The sequence below is a fragment of the Haematobia irritans genome, chromosome 2, assembly GCF_050003625.1.
Source record: "Haematobia irritans isolate KBUSLIRL chromosome 2, ASM5000362v1, whole genome shotgun sequence".
Taxonomy (NCBI): Eukaryota; Metazoa; Arthropoda; class Insecta; order Diptera; family Muscidae; genus Haematobia; species Haematobia irritans.
This window is the reverse complement of record NC_134398.1, coordinates 108,830,270-108,845,666: the sequence shown is the minus strand read 5'-3', so window position 1 is coordinate 108,845,666 and position 15,397 is coordinate 108,830,270. Positions and strand designations below refer to the sequence as shown.

Here is a 15,397-nt window from a genome sequence, read left to right as displayed (position 1 = left end):
ACAGTCAATTAAATTTTTAATTGAATCAATTAAAAAATTAATTGAAATTTTCTTATGAAATCAATTAATTTTTTAATCAAGTATTTTTTTATGTCCAATTAAAAAAGTATATAAATTAAATTAAAAAAGTAACATAAAGAAATTTTGTTTAGTTTTAATTCATAAACTCGAATGGAAGGAGATTCTCTTTACATTTGTTTATACAAATCTAAAACTTTCATTTTAAGGTCTGTACTATGTTCGGTTTTCCCGTTGAAATTTTCGTGGTTACTTCATTAAAATAGTTTAATTTGAAGAAGATAATTAAATTTAATTGATGCGCATTTTATTTTTTATCGAGATTTCGTCAAGCTTTAGCAGAATTATGTTTGTTTTCATTTACAATTTTGATTATTTTAGAAAAAGTAATCGAGAAAATAAAATGATTCTCAACTCGAACATAGTACCCACCTTTAACAGCAAAAATGTTACTACATACATATTTTAATAAAAAATCACCTTTAACGTTACTAATGAATATGTAATAGATTTTTATGGAATCAATAAAAATGTTTGTGCTAATTCATAGGTCGTTTGGAAGATTTTCCATGTTATTTACTACCACTACGACCGCCATAACTAACGCCTACTCTACCACATTGCGTTCGATTAAATTTATGTGCTTCTTCAGCACAGCGTTCTTTGGTTTTAGCAAAAGGTTCAGCCATGGTCGGGAGTCAGATGGTATATCCTGACCAGCTTCTTCATGTATAGGAATTAATTCCGATGCTATGCCCCAATCGGATCGAGTTCTATAACTAAATATAGCACTGTTACTGTATTCTTCGATATTTCGGAACTGGAAATTGATGACATGGGTTATATCTTCTATGACCAGGTCACATGAGGCGATATCAGTTGCTATAAGATTGTTTGCTTCACCAGAGATAATATCTGCAATAGCGAAATAGAATTTTTCATTCTTTTCAACAATTTCGATTGTTTGCTCGACCAAATCCAATGATACATCACGCACCGGTATGGGATTGTTCAAATAACCGTCGGTAAAATGTCGGACTCCTAGCACTTGTCATTACAGGTTGTTTATCGGGCCGTATATCCAATGATATCTTCCGAATCTGAGGGTCAAAACCCATATCCAAAATACGATGAGCTTCATCTAAAAATGGATAAGTAATAGTGGCTGTGTCAATAACATTCGCTTGTACAATTTAAACGATCAGGAGTGCAGATAATAATTTCCATACTACCTCCAACACATCCAATTTGTTCACGGCGATTGCCTTCTCCATAAATCATATTCCTGAATGAATTCTGTTGTTCCCTTCTTTCTCAATTTGCATGTCAATTCACGTTTTGGCGCCAAAACGCTATGGCTGTGGAATATTTTGACGTACAACATAGCGAACAATAAAAACACTAATATGTTTACCATTTCTGTTTGTGCTGTACCGTGAGATCTTCATTTTTAATAAAATAATAAATAAAATTATTTTATTATTCTAAATTTTGAACGACAACAAACCAATCCACCGGAGTTGCCACAACTTTCGAATTTCATTTTTACCATGTTTTCTTCATGAATGCATTTTTATTGAAAATAATTGAACCTTCACATTAAGAAACATTCTCAATGTGATCTAAAGGTGTCAAAAATGGAAACCGGGATATCTTCGTCCAAAAACACTCTTGGAGCACATGGCGTACATCAAAATGTAGGTAAAGACTTCCACTTTGATGTGCCGTAAGCAGAATTTTGAACGGAGTCCGTTTCTGACTTCTATGGTAGAATCTATGTTCTGCCCCCCAGTGGAAAACTTAGAATCAGGGATATCTTCGTTAAAAAACACTGTTGGAACACATGACATACATCAAAATGTAGGTAATGACCTCCACTTTGATGTCCCATTAGCGGAATTTTGAAAGAAGTCCGTTCCTGCCTTCCATGGTAGAATCTATGTTCTGCCCCCCAGTGGAAAACTTGGAATCAGGGATATATTCGTTCAAAAACACTGTTGGAACTCATGACATACATCAAAATGTAGGTAATGACCACCACTTTGATGTCCCATTAGCGAAATTTTGAACGAAGTCCGTTCCTGCTTTCCATGATAAAATTTATGTTCTGCCCAACCCTGTGGAAAATTTGGAATCAGAGATATCTTCGTTCAAAAACACTGTTGGAACACATGACATACATCAAAATGTGGGCAATGACCTCCACTTTGATGTCCCATTAGCGGAATTTTGAACGAAGTCCGTTCTTGGCTTCCATGGTAGAATCTATGTTCTGTCCCCAATGGAAAACTTGGAATCAGGGATATCTTCGTCCAAAAACACTGTTGGAACTCATAGCATACATCAAAATGTAGGTATTGACCTCCACTTTGATGTCCCATTAGCGGAATTTTGAACGATGTCCGTTCCTGGCTTCCATGGTAGAATCTATATTCTGCCCCCCCACCCCCAGTTGAAAACTTGGAATCAGGGATATCCTCGTTCAAAAACACTGTTGGAGCACATGGCGTACATCAAAATGTAGGTAATGACTTCCACTTTGATGTCCCATAACCAGAATTTTGAACGAAGATCCTTCCTAGCTTCCATGATAGAATCTATCTACTAACCCTTAGTGGAAAAAATGTAATCGCTATTGCAGATATTACATCCGGTGAAGAAAAAAATCTTATAGCAACTGTCCCACGTGCCCTGGCCATAGACGATATAACCCATGTCATCAATTTCCAGTTGTGATTTCAATTATTTTTGTATTTGATTTTCAACTTATTACAAAAATCATGAATCCAATTACCAAATTGTAGCCGTCGTGAAATTAATTTCAAATATTTTTGGATGAAGATATCTCAGAATCCATTTTTTTCACTACATAGATGAAGGTGGGTAAAAAAACAATATGATTTTAACTTATAAATTCAATTCATTTATTATTATTAAAATATTTTAAAAATTTTTAATTTTGTTAAAATATATATTTGGTTTTAATCTGGAATGAAAAAACTCCAGATGTTTTTATTTGAGTTTTATTTAACCTTAACCTTTTATCAAAAAATTGGAAGACAAAATCTTTAAGTCAACAAACTATTAAAAATGTAATTAATAAATCAATTTTTTAATCAAATTTAAAACAGTCAACTAAATTTTTAATTGAATCAATTAAAAAATTAATTGAAATTTTCTTATGAAATCAATTAATTTTTTAATCAAGTATTTTTTTATGTCCAATTAAAAAAGTATATAAATTAAATTAAAAAAGTAACATATAGAAATTTTGTTTAGTTTTAATTCATAAACTCGAATGGAATGAGATTCTCTTTACATTTGTTTATACAAATCTAAAACTTTCATTTTAAGGTCTGTACTATGTTCGGTTTTCCCGTTGAAATTTTCGTGGTTACTTCATTAAAATAGTTTAATTTGAAGAAGATAATTAAATTTAATTGATGCGCATTTTATTTTTTTATCGAGATTTCGTCAAGCTTTAGCAGAATTATGTTTGTTTTCATTTACAATTTTGATTATTTTAGAAAAAGTAATCGAGAAAATAAAATAATTTTAAACTCGAACATAGTACCCACCTTTAACAGCAAAAATGTTACTACATACATATTTTAATAAAAAATCACCTTTAACGTTACTAATGAATATGTAATAGATTTTTATGGAATCAATAAAAATGTTTGTGCTAATTCATAGGTCGTTTGGAAGATTTTCCATGTTATTTACTACCACTACGACCGCCATAACTAACGCCTACTCTACCACATTGCGTTCGATTAATTTTGTGCTTCTTCAGCACAGCGTTCTTTGGTTTTAGCAAAAGGTTCAGCCATGGTCGGGAGTCAGATGGTATATCCTGACCAGCTTCTTCAGGTATAGGAATTAATTCCGATGCTATGCCCCAATCGGGTCGAGTTCTATAACTAAATATAGCACTGTTACTGTATTCTTCGATATTTCGGAACTGGAAATTGATGACATGGGTTACATCTTCTATGACCAGGTCACATGAGGCGATATCAGTTGCTATAAGATTGTTTACTTCACCAGAGATAATATCTGCAATAGCGAAATAGAATTTTTCATTCTTTTCAACAATTTCGATTGTTTGCTCGACCAAATCCAATGATACATCACGCACCGGTATGGGATTGTTCAAATAACCGTCGGTAAAATGTCGGACTCCTAGCACTTGTCATTACAGGTTGTTTATCGGGCCGTATATCCAATGATATCTTCCGAATCTGAGGGTCATAACCCATATCCAAAATACGATGAGCTTCATCTAAAAATGGATAAGCAATAGTGGCTGTGTCAATAACATTCGCTTGTACAATTTAAACGATCAGGAGTGCAGATAATAATTTCCATACTACCTCCAACACATCCAATTTGTTCACGGCGATTGCCTTCTCCATAAATCATATTCCTGAATGAATTCTGTTGTTCCCTTCTTTCTGAATTTGCATGTCAATTCACGTTTTGGCGCCAAAACGCTATGGCTGTGGAATATTTTGACGTACAACATAGCGAACAATAAAAACACTAATATGTTTACCATTTCTGTTTGTGCTGTACCGTGAGATCTTCATTTTTAATAAAATAATAAATAAAATTATTTTATTATTCTAAATTTTGAACGACAACAAACCAATCCACCGGAGTTGCCACAACTTTCGAATTTCATTTTTACCATGTTTTCTTCATGAATGCATTTTTATTGAAAATAATTGAACCTTCACATTAAGAAACATTCTCAATGTGATCTAAAGGTGTCAAAAATGGAAACCGGGATATCTTCGTCCAAAAACACTCTTGGAGCACATGGCGTACATCAAAATGTAGGTAAAGACTTCCACTTTGATGTGCCGTAAGCAGAATTTTGAACGGAGTCCGTTTCTGACTTCTATGGTAGAATCTATGTTCTGCCCCCCAGTGGAAAACTTAGAATCAGGGATATCTTCGTTAAAAAACACTGTTGGAACACATGACATACATCAAAATGTAGGTAATGACCTCCACTTTGATGTCCCATTAGCGGAATTTTGAAAGAAGTCCGTTCCTGCCTTCCATGGTAGAATCTATGTTCTGCCCCCCAGTGGAAAACTTGGAATCAGGGATATATTCGTTCAAAAACACTGTTGGAACTCATGACATACATCAAAATGTAGGTAATGACCACCACTTTGATGTCCCATTAGCGAAATTTTGAACGAAGTCCGTTCCTGCTTTCCATGATAAAATTTATGTTCTGCCCAACCCTGTGGAAAATTTGGAATCAGAGATATCTTCGTTCAAAAACACTGTTGGAACACATGACATACATCAAAATGTGGGCAATGACCTCCACTTTGATGTCCCATTAGCGGAATTTTGAACGAAGTCCGTTCTTGGCTTCCATGGTAGAATCTATGTTCTGTCCCCAATGGAAAACTTGGAATCAGGGATATCTTCGTCCAAAAACACTGTTGGAACTCATAGCATACATCAAAATGTAGGTATTGACCTCCACTTTGATGTCCCATTAGCGGAATTTTGAACGATGTCCGTTCCTGGCTTCCATGGTAGAATCTATATTCTGCCCCCCCACCCCCAGTGGAAAACTTGGAATCAGGGATATCCTCGTTCAAAAACACTGTTGGAGCACATGGCGTACATCAAAATGTAGGTAATGACTTCCACTTTGATGTCCCATAACCAGAATTTTGAACGAAGATCCTTCCTAGCTTCCATGATAGAATCTATCTACTAACCCTTAGTGGAAAAAATGTAATCGCTATTGCAGATATTACATCCGGTGAAGAAAAAAATCTTATAGCAACTGTCCCACGTGCCCTGGCCATAGACGATATAACCCATGTCATCAATTTCCAGTTGTGATTTCAATTATTTTTGTATTTGATTTTCAACTTATTACAAAAATCATGAATCCAATTACCAAATTGTGGCCGTCGTGAAATTAATTTCAAATATTTTTGGATGAAGATATCTCAGAATCCATTTTTTTCACTACATAGATGAAGGTGGGTAAAAAAACAATATGATTTTAACTTATAAATTCAATTCATTTATTATTATTAAAATATTTTAAAAATTTTTAATTTTGTTAAATAATATATTTGGTTTTAATCTGGAATGAAAAAACTCCAGATGTTTTTATTTGAGTTTTATTTAACCTTAACCTTTTATCAAAAAATTGGAAGACAAAATCTTTAAGTCAACAAACTATTAAAAATGTAATTAATAAATCAATTTTTTAATCAAATTTAAAACAGTCAACTAAATTTTTAATTGAATCAATTAAAAAATTAATTGAAATTTTCTTATGAAATCAATTAATTTTTTAATCAAGTATTTTTTTATGTCCAATTAAAAAAGTATATAAATTAAATTAAAAAAGTAACATATAGAAATTTTGTTTAGTTTTAATTCATAAATTCGAATGGAATGAGATTCTCTTTACATTTGTTTATACAAATCTAAAACTTTCATTTTAAGGTCTGTACTATGTTCGGTTTTCCCGTTGAAATTTTCGTGGTTACTTCATTAAAATAGTTTAATTTGAAGAAGATAATTAAATTTAATTGATGCGCATTTTATTTTTTTATCGAGATTTCGTCAAGCTTTAGCAGAATTATGTTTGTTTTCATTTACAATTTTGATTATTTTAGAAAAAGTAATCGAGAAAATAAAATAATTTTAAACTCGAACATAGTACCCACCTTTAACAGCAAAAATGTTACTACATACATATTTTAATAAAAAATCACCTTTAACGTTACTAATGAATATGTAATAGATTTTTATGGAATCAATAAAAATGTTTGTGCTAATTCATAGGTCGTTTGGAAGATTTTCCATGTTATTTACTACCACTACGACCGCCATAACTAACGCCTACTCTACCACATTGCGTTCGATTAATTTTGTGCTTCTTCAGCACAGCGTTCTTTGGTTTTAGCAAAAGGTTCAGCCATGGTCGGGAGTCAGATGGTATATCCTGACCAGCTTCTTCAGGTATAGGAATTAATTCCGATGCTATGCCCCAATCGGGTCGAGTTCTATAACTAAATATAGCACTGTTACTGTATTCTTCGATATTTCGGAACTGGAAATTGATGACATGGGTTACATCTTCTATGACCAGGTCACATGAGGCGATATCAGTTGCTATAAGATTGTTTACTTCACCAGAGATAATATCTGCAATAGCGAAATAGAATTTTTCATTCTTTTCAACAATTTCGATTGTTTGCTCGACCAAATCCAATGATACATCACGCACCGGTATGGGATTGTTCAAATAACCGTCGGTAAAATGTCGGACTCCTAGCACTTGTCATTACAGGTTGTTTATCGGGCCGTATATCCAATGATATCTTCCGAATCTGAGGGTCATAACCCATATCCAAAATACGATGAGCTTCATCTAAAAATGGATAAGCAATAGTGGCTGTGTCAATAACATTCGCTTGTACAATTTAAACGATCAGGAGTGCAGATAATAATTTCCATACTACCTCCAACACATCCAATTTGTTCACGGCGATTGCCTTCTCCATAAATCATATTCCTGAATGAATTCTGTTGTTCCCTTCTTTCTCAATTTGCATGTCAATTCACGTTTTGGCGCCAAAACGCTATGGCTGTGGAATATTTTGATGTACAACATAGCGAACAATAAAAACACTAATATGTTTACCATTTCTGTTTGTGCTGTACCGTGAGATCTTCATTTTTAATAAAATAATAAATAAAATTATTTAATTATTCTAAATTTTGAACGACAACAAACCAATCCACCGGAGTTGCCACAACTTTCGAATTTCATTTTTACCATGTTTTCTTCATGAATGCATTTTTATTGAAAATAATTGAACCTTCACATTAAGAAACATTCTCAATGTGATCTAAAGGTGTCAAAAATGGAAACCGGGATATCTTCGTCCAAAAACACTCTTGGAGCACATGGCGTACATCAAAATGTAGGTACAGACTTCCACTTTGATGTGCCGTAAGCAGAATTTTGAACGGAGTCCGTTTCTGACTTCTATGGTAGAATTTATGTTCTGCCCCCAGTGGAAAACTTAGAATCAGGGATATCTTCGTTAAAAAACACTGTTGGAACACATGACATACATCAAAATGTAGGTAATGACCTCCACTTTGATGTACCATTAGCGGAATTTTGAACGAAGTCCGTTCCTGCCTTCCATGGTAGAATCTATGTTCTGCCCCCCAGTGGAAAACTTGGAATCAGGGATATATTCGTTCAAAAACACTGTTGGAACTCATGACATACATCAAAATGTAGGTAATGACCACCACTTTGATGTCCCATTAGCGAAATTTTGAACGAAGTCCGTTCCTGCCTTCCATGATAAAATTTATGTTCTGCCCAACCCTGTGGAAAATTTGGAATCAGATATATCTTCGTTCAAAAACACTGTTGGAACTCATGACATACATCAACATGTAGGTAATGACCTCCACTTTGATGTACCATTAGCGAAATTTTGAACGAAGTCCGTTCCTGCCTTCCATGGTAGAATCTATGTTCTGCCCAACCCAGTGGAAAACTTGGAATCAGGGATATCTTCGTTCAAAAACACTGTTGGAACTCATGACATACATCAAAATGTAGGTAATGACCTCCACTTTGATGTACCATTAGCGAAATTTTGAACGAAGTCCGTTCCTGCCTTCCATGGTAGAATCTATGTTCTGCCCAACCCAGTGGAAAACTTGGAATCAGGGATATCTTCGTTCAAAAACACTGTTGGAACTCATGACATACATCAAAATGTAGGTAATGACCTCCACTTTGATGTCCCAATAGCGGAATTTTGAACGAAGTCCGTTCTTGGCTTCCATGGTAGAATCTATGTTCTGTCCCCAATGGAAAACTTGGAATCAGGGATATCTTCGTCCAAAAACACTGTTGGAACTCATGGCATACATCAAAATGTGGGTAATGACCTCCACTTTGATGTCCCATTAGCGGAATTTTGAACGAAGTCCGTTCTTGGCTTCCATGGTAGAATCTATATTCTGCCCCCCAGTGGAAAACTTGGAATCAGGGATATCCTCGTTCAAAAACACTGTTGGAGCACATGGCGTACATCAAAATGTAGGTAATGACTTCCACTTTGATGTCCCATAACCAGAATTTTGAACGAAGATCCTTCCTAGCTTCTATGATAGAATCTATCTACTAACCCTTAGTGGAAAAAATGTAATCGCTATTGCAGATATTACATCTGATGAAGAAAAAAATCTTATAGCAACTGCCTCACGTGCCCTGGCCATAGACGATATAACCCATGTCATCAATTTCCAATTGTGATTTCAATTATTTTTGTATTTGATTTTCAACTTATTACAAAAATCATGAATCCAATTACCAAATTGTAGCCGTCGTGAAATTAATTTCAAATATTTTTGGATGAAGATATCTCAGAATCCATTTTTTCACTACATAGATGAAGGTGGGTAAAAAACAACAATATGATTTTAACTTATAAATTCAATTCATTTATTATTATTAAAATATTTTAAATATTTTTAATTTTATTAAAATATATATTTGGTTTTAATCTGGAATGAAAAAACTCCAGATGTTTTTATTTGAGTTTTATTTAACCTTAACCTTTTGTCAAAAAATTGGAAGACAAAATCTTTAAGTCTAGTTTGTTGTTTAAAAATGTAATTAATCAATCAATTTTTTAATCAAATTTAAAACACAGTCAATTAAATTTTTAATTGAATCAATTAAAAAATTAATTGAAATTTTCTTATGAAATCAATTAATTTTTTAATCAAGTATTTTTTTTATGTCCAATTAAAAAAGTATATAAATTAAATTAAAAAAGTAACATAAAGAAATTTTGTTTAGTTTTAATTCATAAACTCGAATGGAAGGAGATTCTCTTTACATTTGTTTATACAAATCTAAAACTTTCATTTTAAGGTCTGTACTATGTTCGGTTTTCCCGTTGAAATTTTCGTGGTTACTTCATTAAAATAGTTTAATTTGAAGAAGATAATTAAATTTAATTGATGCGCATTTTATTTTTTATCGAGATTTCGTCAAGCTTTAGCAGAATTATGTTTGTTTTCATTTACAATTTTGATTATTTTAGAAAAAGTAATCGAGAAAATAAAATGATTTTCAACTCGAACATAGTACCCACCTTTAACAGCAAAAATGTTACTACATACATATTTTAATAAAAAATCACCTTTAACGTTACTAATGAATATGTAATAGATTTTTATGGAATCAATAAAAATGTTTGTGCTAATTCATAGGTCGTTTGGAAGATTTTCCATGTTATTTACTACCACTACGACCGCCATAACTAACGCCTACTCTACCACATTGCGTCCGATTAAATTTATGTGCTTCTTCAGCACAGCGTTCTTTGGTTTTAGCAAAAGGTTCAGCCATGGTCGGGAGTCAGATGGTATATCCTGACCAGCTTCTTCAGGTATAGGAATTAATTCCGATGCTATGCCCCAATCGGATCGAGTTCTATAACTAAATATAGCACTGTTACTGTATTCTTCGATATTTCGGAACTGGAAATTGATGACATGGGTTACATCTTCTATGACCAGGTCACATGAGGCGATATCAGTTGCTATAAGATTGTTTACTTCACCAGAGATAATATCTGCAATAGCGAAATAGAATTTTTCATTCTTTTCAACAATTTCGATTGTTTGCTCGACCAAATCCAATGATACATCACGCACCGGTATGGGATTGTTCAAATAACCGTCGGTAAAATGTCGGACTCCTAGCACTTGTCATTACGGGTTGTTTATCGGGCCGTATATCCAATGATATCTTCCGAATCTGAGGGTCAAAACCCATATCCAAAATACGATGAGCTTCATCTAAAAATGGATAAGTAATAGTGGCTGTGTCAATAACATTCGCTTGTACAATTTAAACGATCAGGAGTGCAGATAATAATTTCCATACTACCTCCAACCCTGTGGAAAATTTGGAATCAGATATATCTTCGTTCAAAAACACTGTTGGAACTCATGACATACATCAACATGTAGGTAATGACCTCCACTTTGATGTACCATTAGCGAAATTTTGAACGAAGTCCGTTCCTGCCTTCCATGGTAGAATCTATGTTCTGCCCAACCCAGTGGAAAACTTGGAATCAGGGATATCTTCGTTCAAAAACACTGTTGGAACTCATGACATACATCAAAATGTAGGTAATGACCTCCACTTTGATGTACCATTAGCGAAATTTTGAACGAAGTCCGTTCCTGCCTTCCATGGTAGAATCTATGTTCTGCCCAACCCAGTGGAAAACTTGGAATCAGGGATATCTTCGTTCAAAAACACTGTTGGAACTCATGACATACATCAAAATGTAGGTAATGACCTCCACTTTGATGTCCCAATAGCGGAATTTTGAACGAAGTCCGTTCTTGGCTTCCATGGTAGAATCGATGTTCTGTCCCCAATGGAAAACTTGGAATCAGGGATATCTTCGTCCAAAAACACTGTTGGAACTCATGGCATACATCAAAATGTGGGTAATGACCTCCACTTTGATGTCCCATTAGCGGAATTTTGAACGAAGTCCGTTCTTGGCTTCCATGGTAGAATCTATATTCTGCCCCCCAGTGGAAAACTTGGAATCAGGGATATCCTCGTTCAAAAACACTGTTGGAGCACATGGCGTACATCAAAATGTAGGTAATGACTTCCACTTTGATGTCCCATAACCAGAATTTTGAACGAAGATCCTTCCTAGCTTCTATGATAGAATCTATCTACTAACCCTTAGTGGAAAAAATGTAATCGCTATTGCAGATATTACATCTGATGAAGAAAAAAATCTTATAGCAACTGCCTCACGTGCCCTGGCCATAGACGATATAACCCATGTCATCAATTTCCAATTGTGATTTCAATTATTTTTGTATTTGATTTTCAACTTATTACAAAAATCATGAATCCAATTACCAAATTGTAGCCGTCGTGAAATTAATTTCAAATATTTTTGGATGAAGATATCTCAGAATCCATTTTTTTCACTACATAGATGAAGGTGGGTAAAAAACAACAATATGATTTTAACTTATAAATTCAATTCATTTATTATTATTAAAATATTTTAAATATTTTTAATTTTATTAAAATATATATTTGGTTTTAATCTGGAATGAAAAAACTCCAGATGTTTTTATTTGAGTTTTATTTAACCTTAACCTTTTGTCAAAAAATTGGAAGACAAAATCTTTAAGTCAACAAACTATTAAAAATGTAATTAATCAATCAATTTTTTAATCAAATTTAAAACACAGTCAATTAAATTTTTAATTGAATCAATTAAAAAATTAATTGAAATTTTCTTATGAAATCAATTAATTTTTTAATCAAGTATTTTTTTTTTATGTCCAATTAAAAAAGTATATAAATTAAATTAAAAAAGTAACATAAAGAAATTTTGTTTAGTTTTAATTCATAAACTCGAATGGAAGGAGATTCTCTTTACATTTGTTTATACAAATCTAAAACTTTCATTTTAAGGTCTGTACTATGTTCGGTTTTCCCGTTGAAATTTTCGTGGTTACTTCATTAAAATAGTTTAATTTGAAGAAGATAATTAAATTTAATTGATGCGCATTTTATTTTTTATCGAGATTTCGTCAAGCTTTAGCAGAATTATGTTTGTTTTCATTTACAATTTTGATTATTTTAGAAAAAGTAATCGAGAAAATAAAATGATTTTCAACTCGAACATAGTACCCACCTTTAACAGCAAAAATGTTACTACATACATATTTTAATAAAAAATCACCTTTAACGTTACTAATGAATATGTAATAGATTTTTATGGAATCAATAAAAATGTTTGTGCTAATTCATAGGTCGTTTGGAAGATTTTCCATGTTATTTACTACCACTACGACCGCCATAACTAACGCCTACTCTACCACATTGCGTTCGATTAAATTTATGTGCTTCTTCAGCACAGCGTTCTTTGGTTTTAGCAAAAGGTTCAGCCATGGTCGGGAGTCAGATGGTATATCCTGACCAGCTTCTTCAGGTATAGGAATTAATTCCGATGCTATGCCCCAATCGGATCGAGTTCTATAACTAAATATAGCACTGTTACTGTATTCTTCGATATTTCGGAACTGGAAATTGATGACATGGGTTACATCTTCTATGACCAGGTCACATGAGGCGATATCAGTTGCTATAAGATTGTTTACTTCACCAGAGATAATATCTGCAATAGCGAAATAGAATTTTTCATTCTTTTCAACAATTTCGATTGTTTGCTCGACCAAATCCAATGATACATCACGCACCGGTATGGGATTGTTCAAATAACCGTCGGTAAAATGTCGGACTCCTAGCACTTGTCATTACGGGTTGTTTATCGGGCCGTATATCCAATGATATCTTCCGAACCCATATTTCAACCGTCGAACGGAACGGACGTGTTTTTTAATAGCGGATGAAATCATCGTAATAAGTACCTACTACGAATTTCAAGTGTGGTGGGATATTAGGCCACCATGCAGAGAAATTCAAAGACATCCACTGGGTTGCTAACTTCAGGGCCCAGTGGACGAGTATCGACTGGAGTTATAGATTTGGGCAATGACCAAGAGTTAGGCCCAATTAGTCGACCTGTAGACGGGTCGACAGGTGGCGACAATTTGACAAGTCGGACCTTTTCCAAGGTAACGGTATCAAAAGGAGGTAATCCCTCACGAAAGAGATTCAAAGAACGCAGAAATGCTTTGTTTATCCTAAAGAAATTAGGATCAGTCGACCCAAGCACGTTGTCGGCTAAATAAAGCGATTCCTTAAAATGGGCTCAAGGAATTCTTGAGGCTGGAAAAAGGGAACGATCACCGGATGAGCTGCCATCCTCCAAAAGGGATCAACGATCGTTTGCCTCAGTTGCTAAAGACAGCCTTGTGATGGCTATCATAAATAAAGGAGCATTGGACGGTATGGTTCCAAAGCACAAATGGGGGGAAATTGAGAATGCTTTGTCTGGCGTCTACTCACAGGTGCTGGAAAAGTTTCCCGGCCCAGATCCTCGACACCAAGAGGCTGGTTGGTATCAAGGACGATTTAAGCTAGTCGCATTTGAGGACCAGAGGTCTATAGAATGTTTTAAAGCTGCTCTGATACTAATTGGTGAAGTTTGGGAAGGAGCTGCTCTAGAGTTAGTCGAGAAGAAAGACATACCGGCTAGACCAAGAGCACATGCGTGGATACCTGCAAACCCTCCTGACCCTGAATCTGTTTTAAATAGACTGAAACAATGCAATCCAGATCTTCCAACAGCTGATTGGAAGGTTGGCCGTTTGGATGAAGTGGATGGGCCAAGACGGCATGCAGTGTTTATATTGAACACTCAGTCTTTGCCACATCTAGCAAAGTCCCAGGGCCGTGTATGTTATGGCTTTCATTATATCCAAATGAAGGTGTATAAAAACGATCAGCTAAAGGATTCAGAAATGGACAAGCCTCTGTCTGAATCAGAAGTAAGCGGATCCTCTTGCGAAGTCGAGGGGGATACCAAGACATTTGAAGACATGGATAGATACCGTATGCGTGAGGAGGCTTCTACTGCCTCAGAACTCACCAAAGTTGAACCTATGGTTATTGCGAGAGTCACCGATATCTCTGAAGAGGACATTCTTGATGACTCGATTGAAGCGGCTGATGTGACGGTTGTTGAAAATCTCGATGGTCCTACGGATCCTCCAGATAAATCTTCATCATTGTAAGGCTGCATGTGCTGCCTTAAAAGTTCTCCTGATGAAAGGGGACATAGATATAGTTCTTATTCAAGAACCATATGTTTATAAAAACAAAATATGTGAATTAAGTACTCCGGGGTTCAAATTATTGCAGTATACTGGTAATGATGTAAATCGAGCCTGTATAATTGCTAAAAACGAGCTCAACTTGTTTCTGCTTCCTTCAATGTGCAATACAGACACTGTCGTTGCCAGTTTAGAAATAGCCAAATGCAAATATTGGGTATCTTCGGTCTACATGGGACATGACAGGGAGATGCCTCCATATGCCGTTAAGACCTTAGTGGAGGAGTCACGGAAAACAAAGACGAAACTCATTATGGGATGCGATGCGAATGCACATCATAGTATATGGGGAAGTAGTGATACTAATGCAAGGGGAGAGTCGCTAATAGAGTTTATTTTGCGTACTAATCTGGTAGTTTGCAACAAGGGAGATGTCCCAACCTTTGTCACTAAAAACAGGCAAGAGGTTTTGGACATCACCTTGGCCTCGCAAGAACTGAATGAAATGATATCTGAGTGGCATGTTTTAAGTGAACACAGCTTC

At 34.6% G+C, this 15,397-nt stretch overlaps 4 protein-coding genes across 5 annotated transcripts in view; all 4 read right to left on the bottom strand.

The window, feature by feature from the left end:
• Positions 1-15,397, bottom strand: part of LOC142226005 (putative ATP-dependent RNA helicase DDX43) — a 247,474-nt gene that overhangs the window by 43,554 nt on the left and 188,523 nt on the right. The gene's annotated exons all lie outside the window — the stretch shown is intronic.
• On the bottom strand, positions 500-2,733 carry LOC142227604 (putative ATP-dependent RNA helicase DDX43). Its single transcript, XM_075298090.1, has 3 exons — positions 2,628-2,733; positions 1,016-1,201; positions 500-933 (listed from the first exon to the last, which is right to left on the bottom strand). Exons 1-3 carry the CDS (start codon positions 2,731-2,733, stop codon positions 626-628), a joined length of 600 nt encoding a protein of 199 aa, XP_075154205.1. The 3' UTR covers positions 500-625.
• Positions 3,275-4,679, bottom strand: LOC142223710 (uncharacterized). Its single transcript, XM_075293562.1, has 2 exons — positions 4,395-4,679; positions 3,275-4,303 (listed from the first exon to the last, which is right to left on the bottom strand). The coding sequence occupies exons 1-2, from the start codon at positions 4,441-4,443 to the stop codon at positions 4,152-4,154; spliced, it is 201 nt and encodes a 66-aa protein (XP_075149677.1). The 5' UTR covers positions 4,444-4,679; the 3' UTR covers positions 3,275-4,151.
• LOC142223708 (uncharacterized) lies at positions 6,557-7,816 on the bottom strand. The gene is made up of 2 exons (XM_075293561.1): positions 7,539-7,816; positions 6,557-7,447 (listed from the first exon to the last, which is right to left on the bottom strand). Exons 1-2 carry the CDS (start codon positions 7,585-7,587, stop codon positions 7,296-7,298), a joined length of 201 nt encoding a protein of 66 aa, XP_075149676.1. The 5' UTR covers positions 7,588-7,816; the 3' UTR covers positions 6,557-7,295.

Bases quoted from the DNA above. Each gene is read 5' to 3' on its own strand.
- LOC142227604 (XM_075298090.1), bottom strand. From the start codon at position 2,733: ATGGGTTATATCGTCTATGGCCAGGGCACGTGGGACAGTTGCTATAAG. The intron at 1,202-2,627 runs GTTAGTAGATAG...AAATTGTACAAG, and splicing joins TTACATTTTTTCCACTAAGG to CGAATGTTATTGACACAGCC. The intron at 934-1,015 runs GTGCGTGATGTA...TCGCTATTGCAG, and splicing joins ATTTGAACAATCCCATACCG to ATATTATCTCTGGTGAAGCA.
- LOC142223710 (XM_075293562.1), bottom strand. From the start codon at position 4,443: ATGATTTATGGAGAAGGCAATCGCCGTGAACAAATTGGATGTGTTGGA. The intron at 4,304-4,394 runs GTAGTATGGAAA...ATCCATTTTTAG, and splicing joins ACAAATTGGATGTGTTGGAG to ATGAAGCTCATCGTATTTTG.
- LOC142223708 (XM_075293561.1), bottom strand. From the start codon at position 7,587: ATGATTTATGGAGAAGGCAATCGCCGTGAACAAATTGGATGTGTTGGA. The intron at 7,448-7,538 runs GTAGTATGGAAA...ATCCATTTTTAG, and splicing joins ACAAATTGGATGTGTTGGAG to ATGAAGCTCATCGTATTTTG.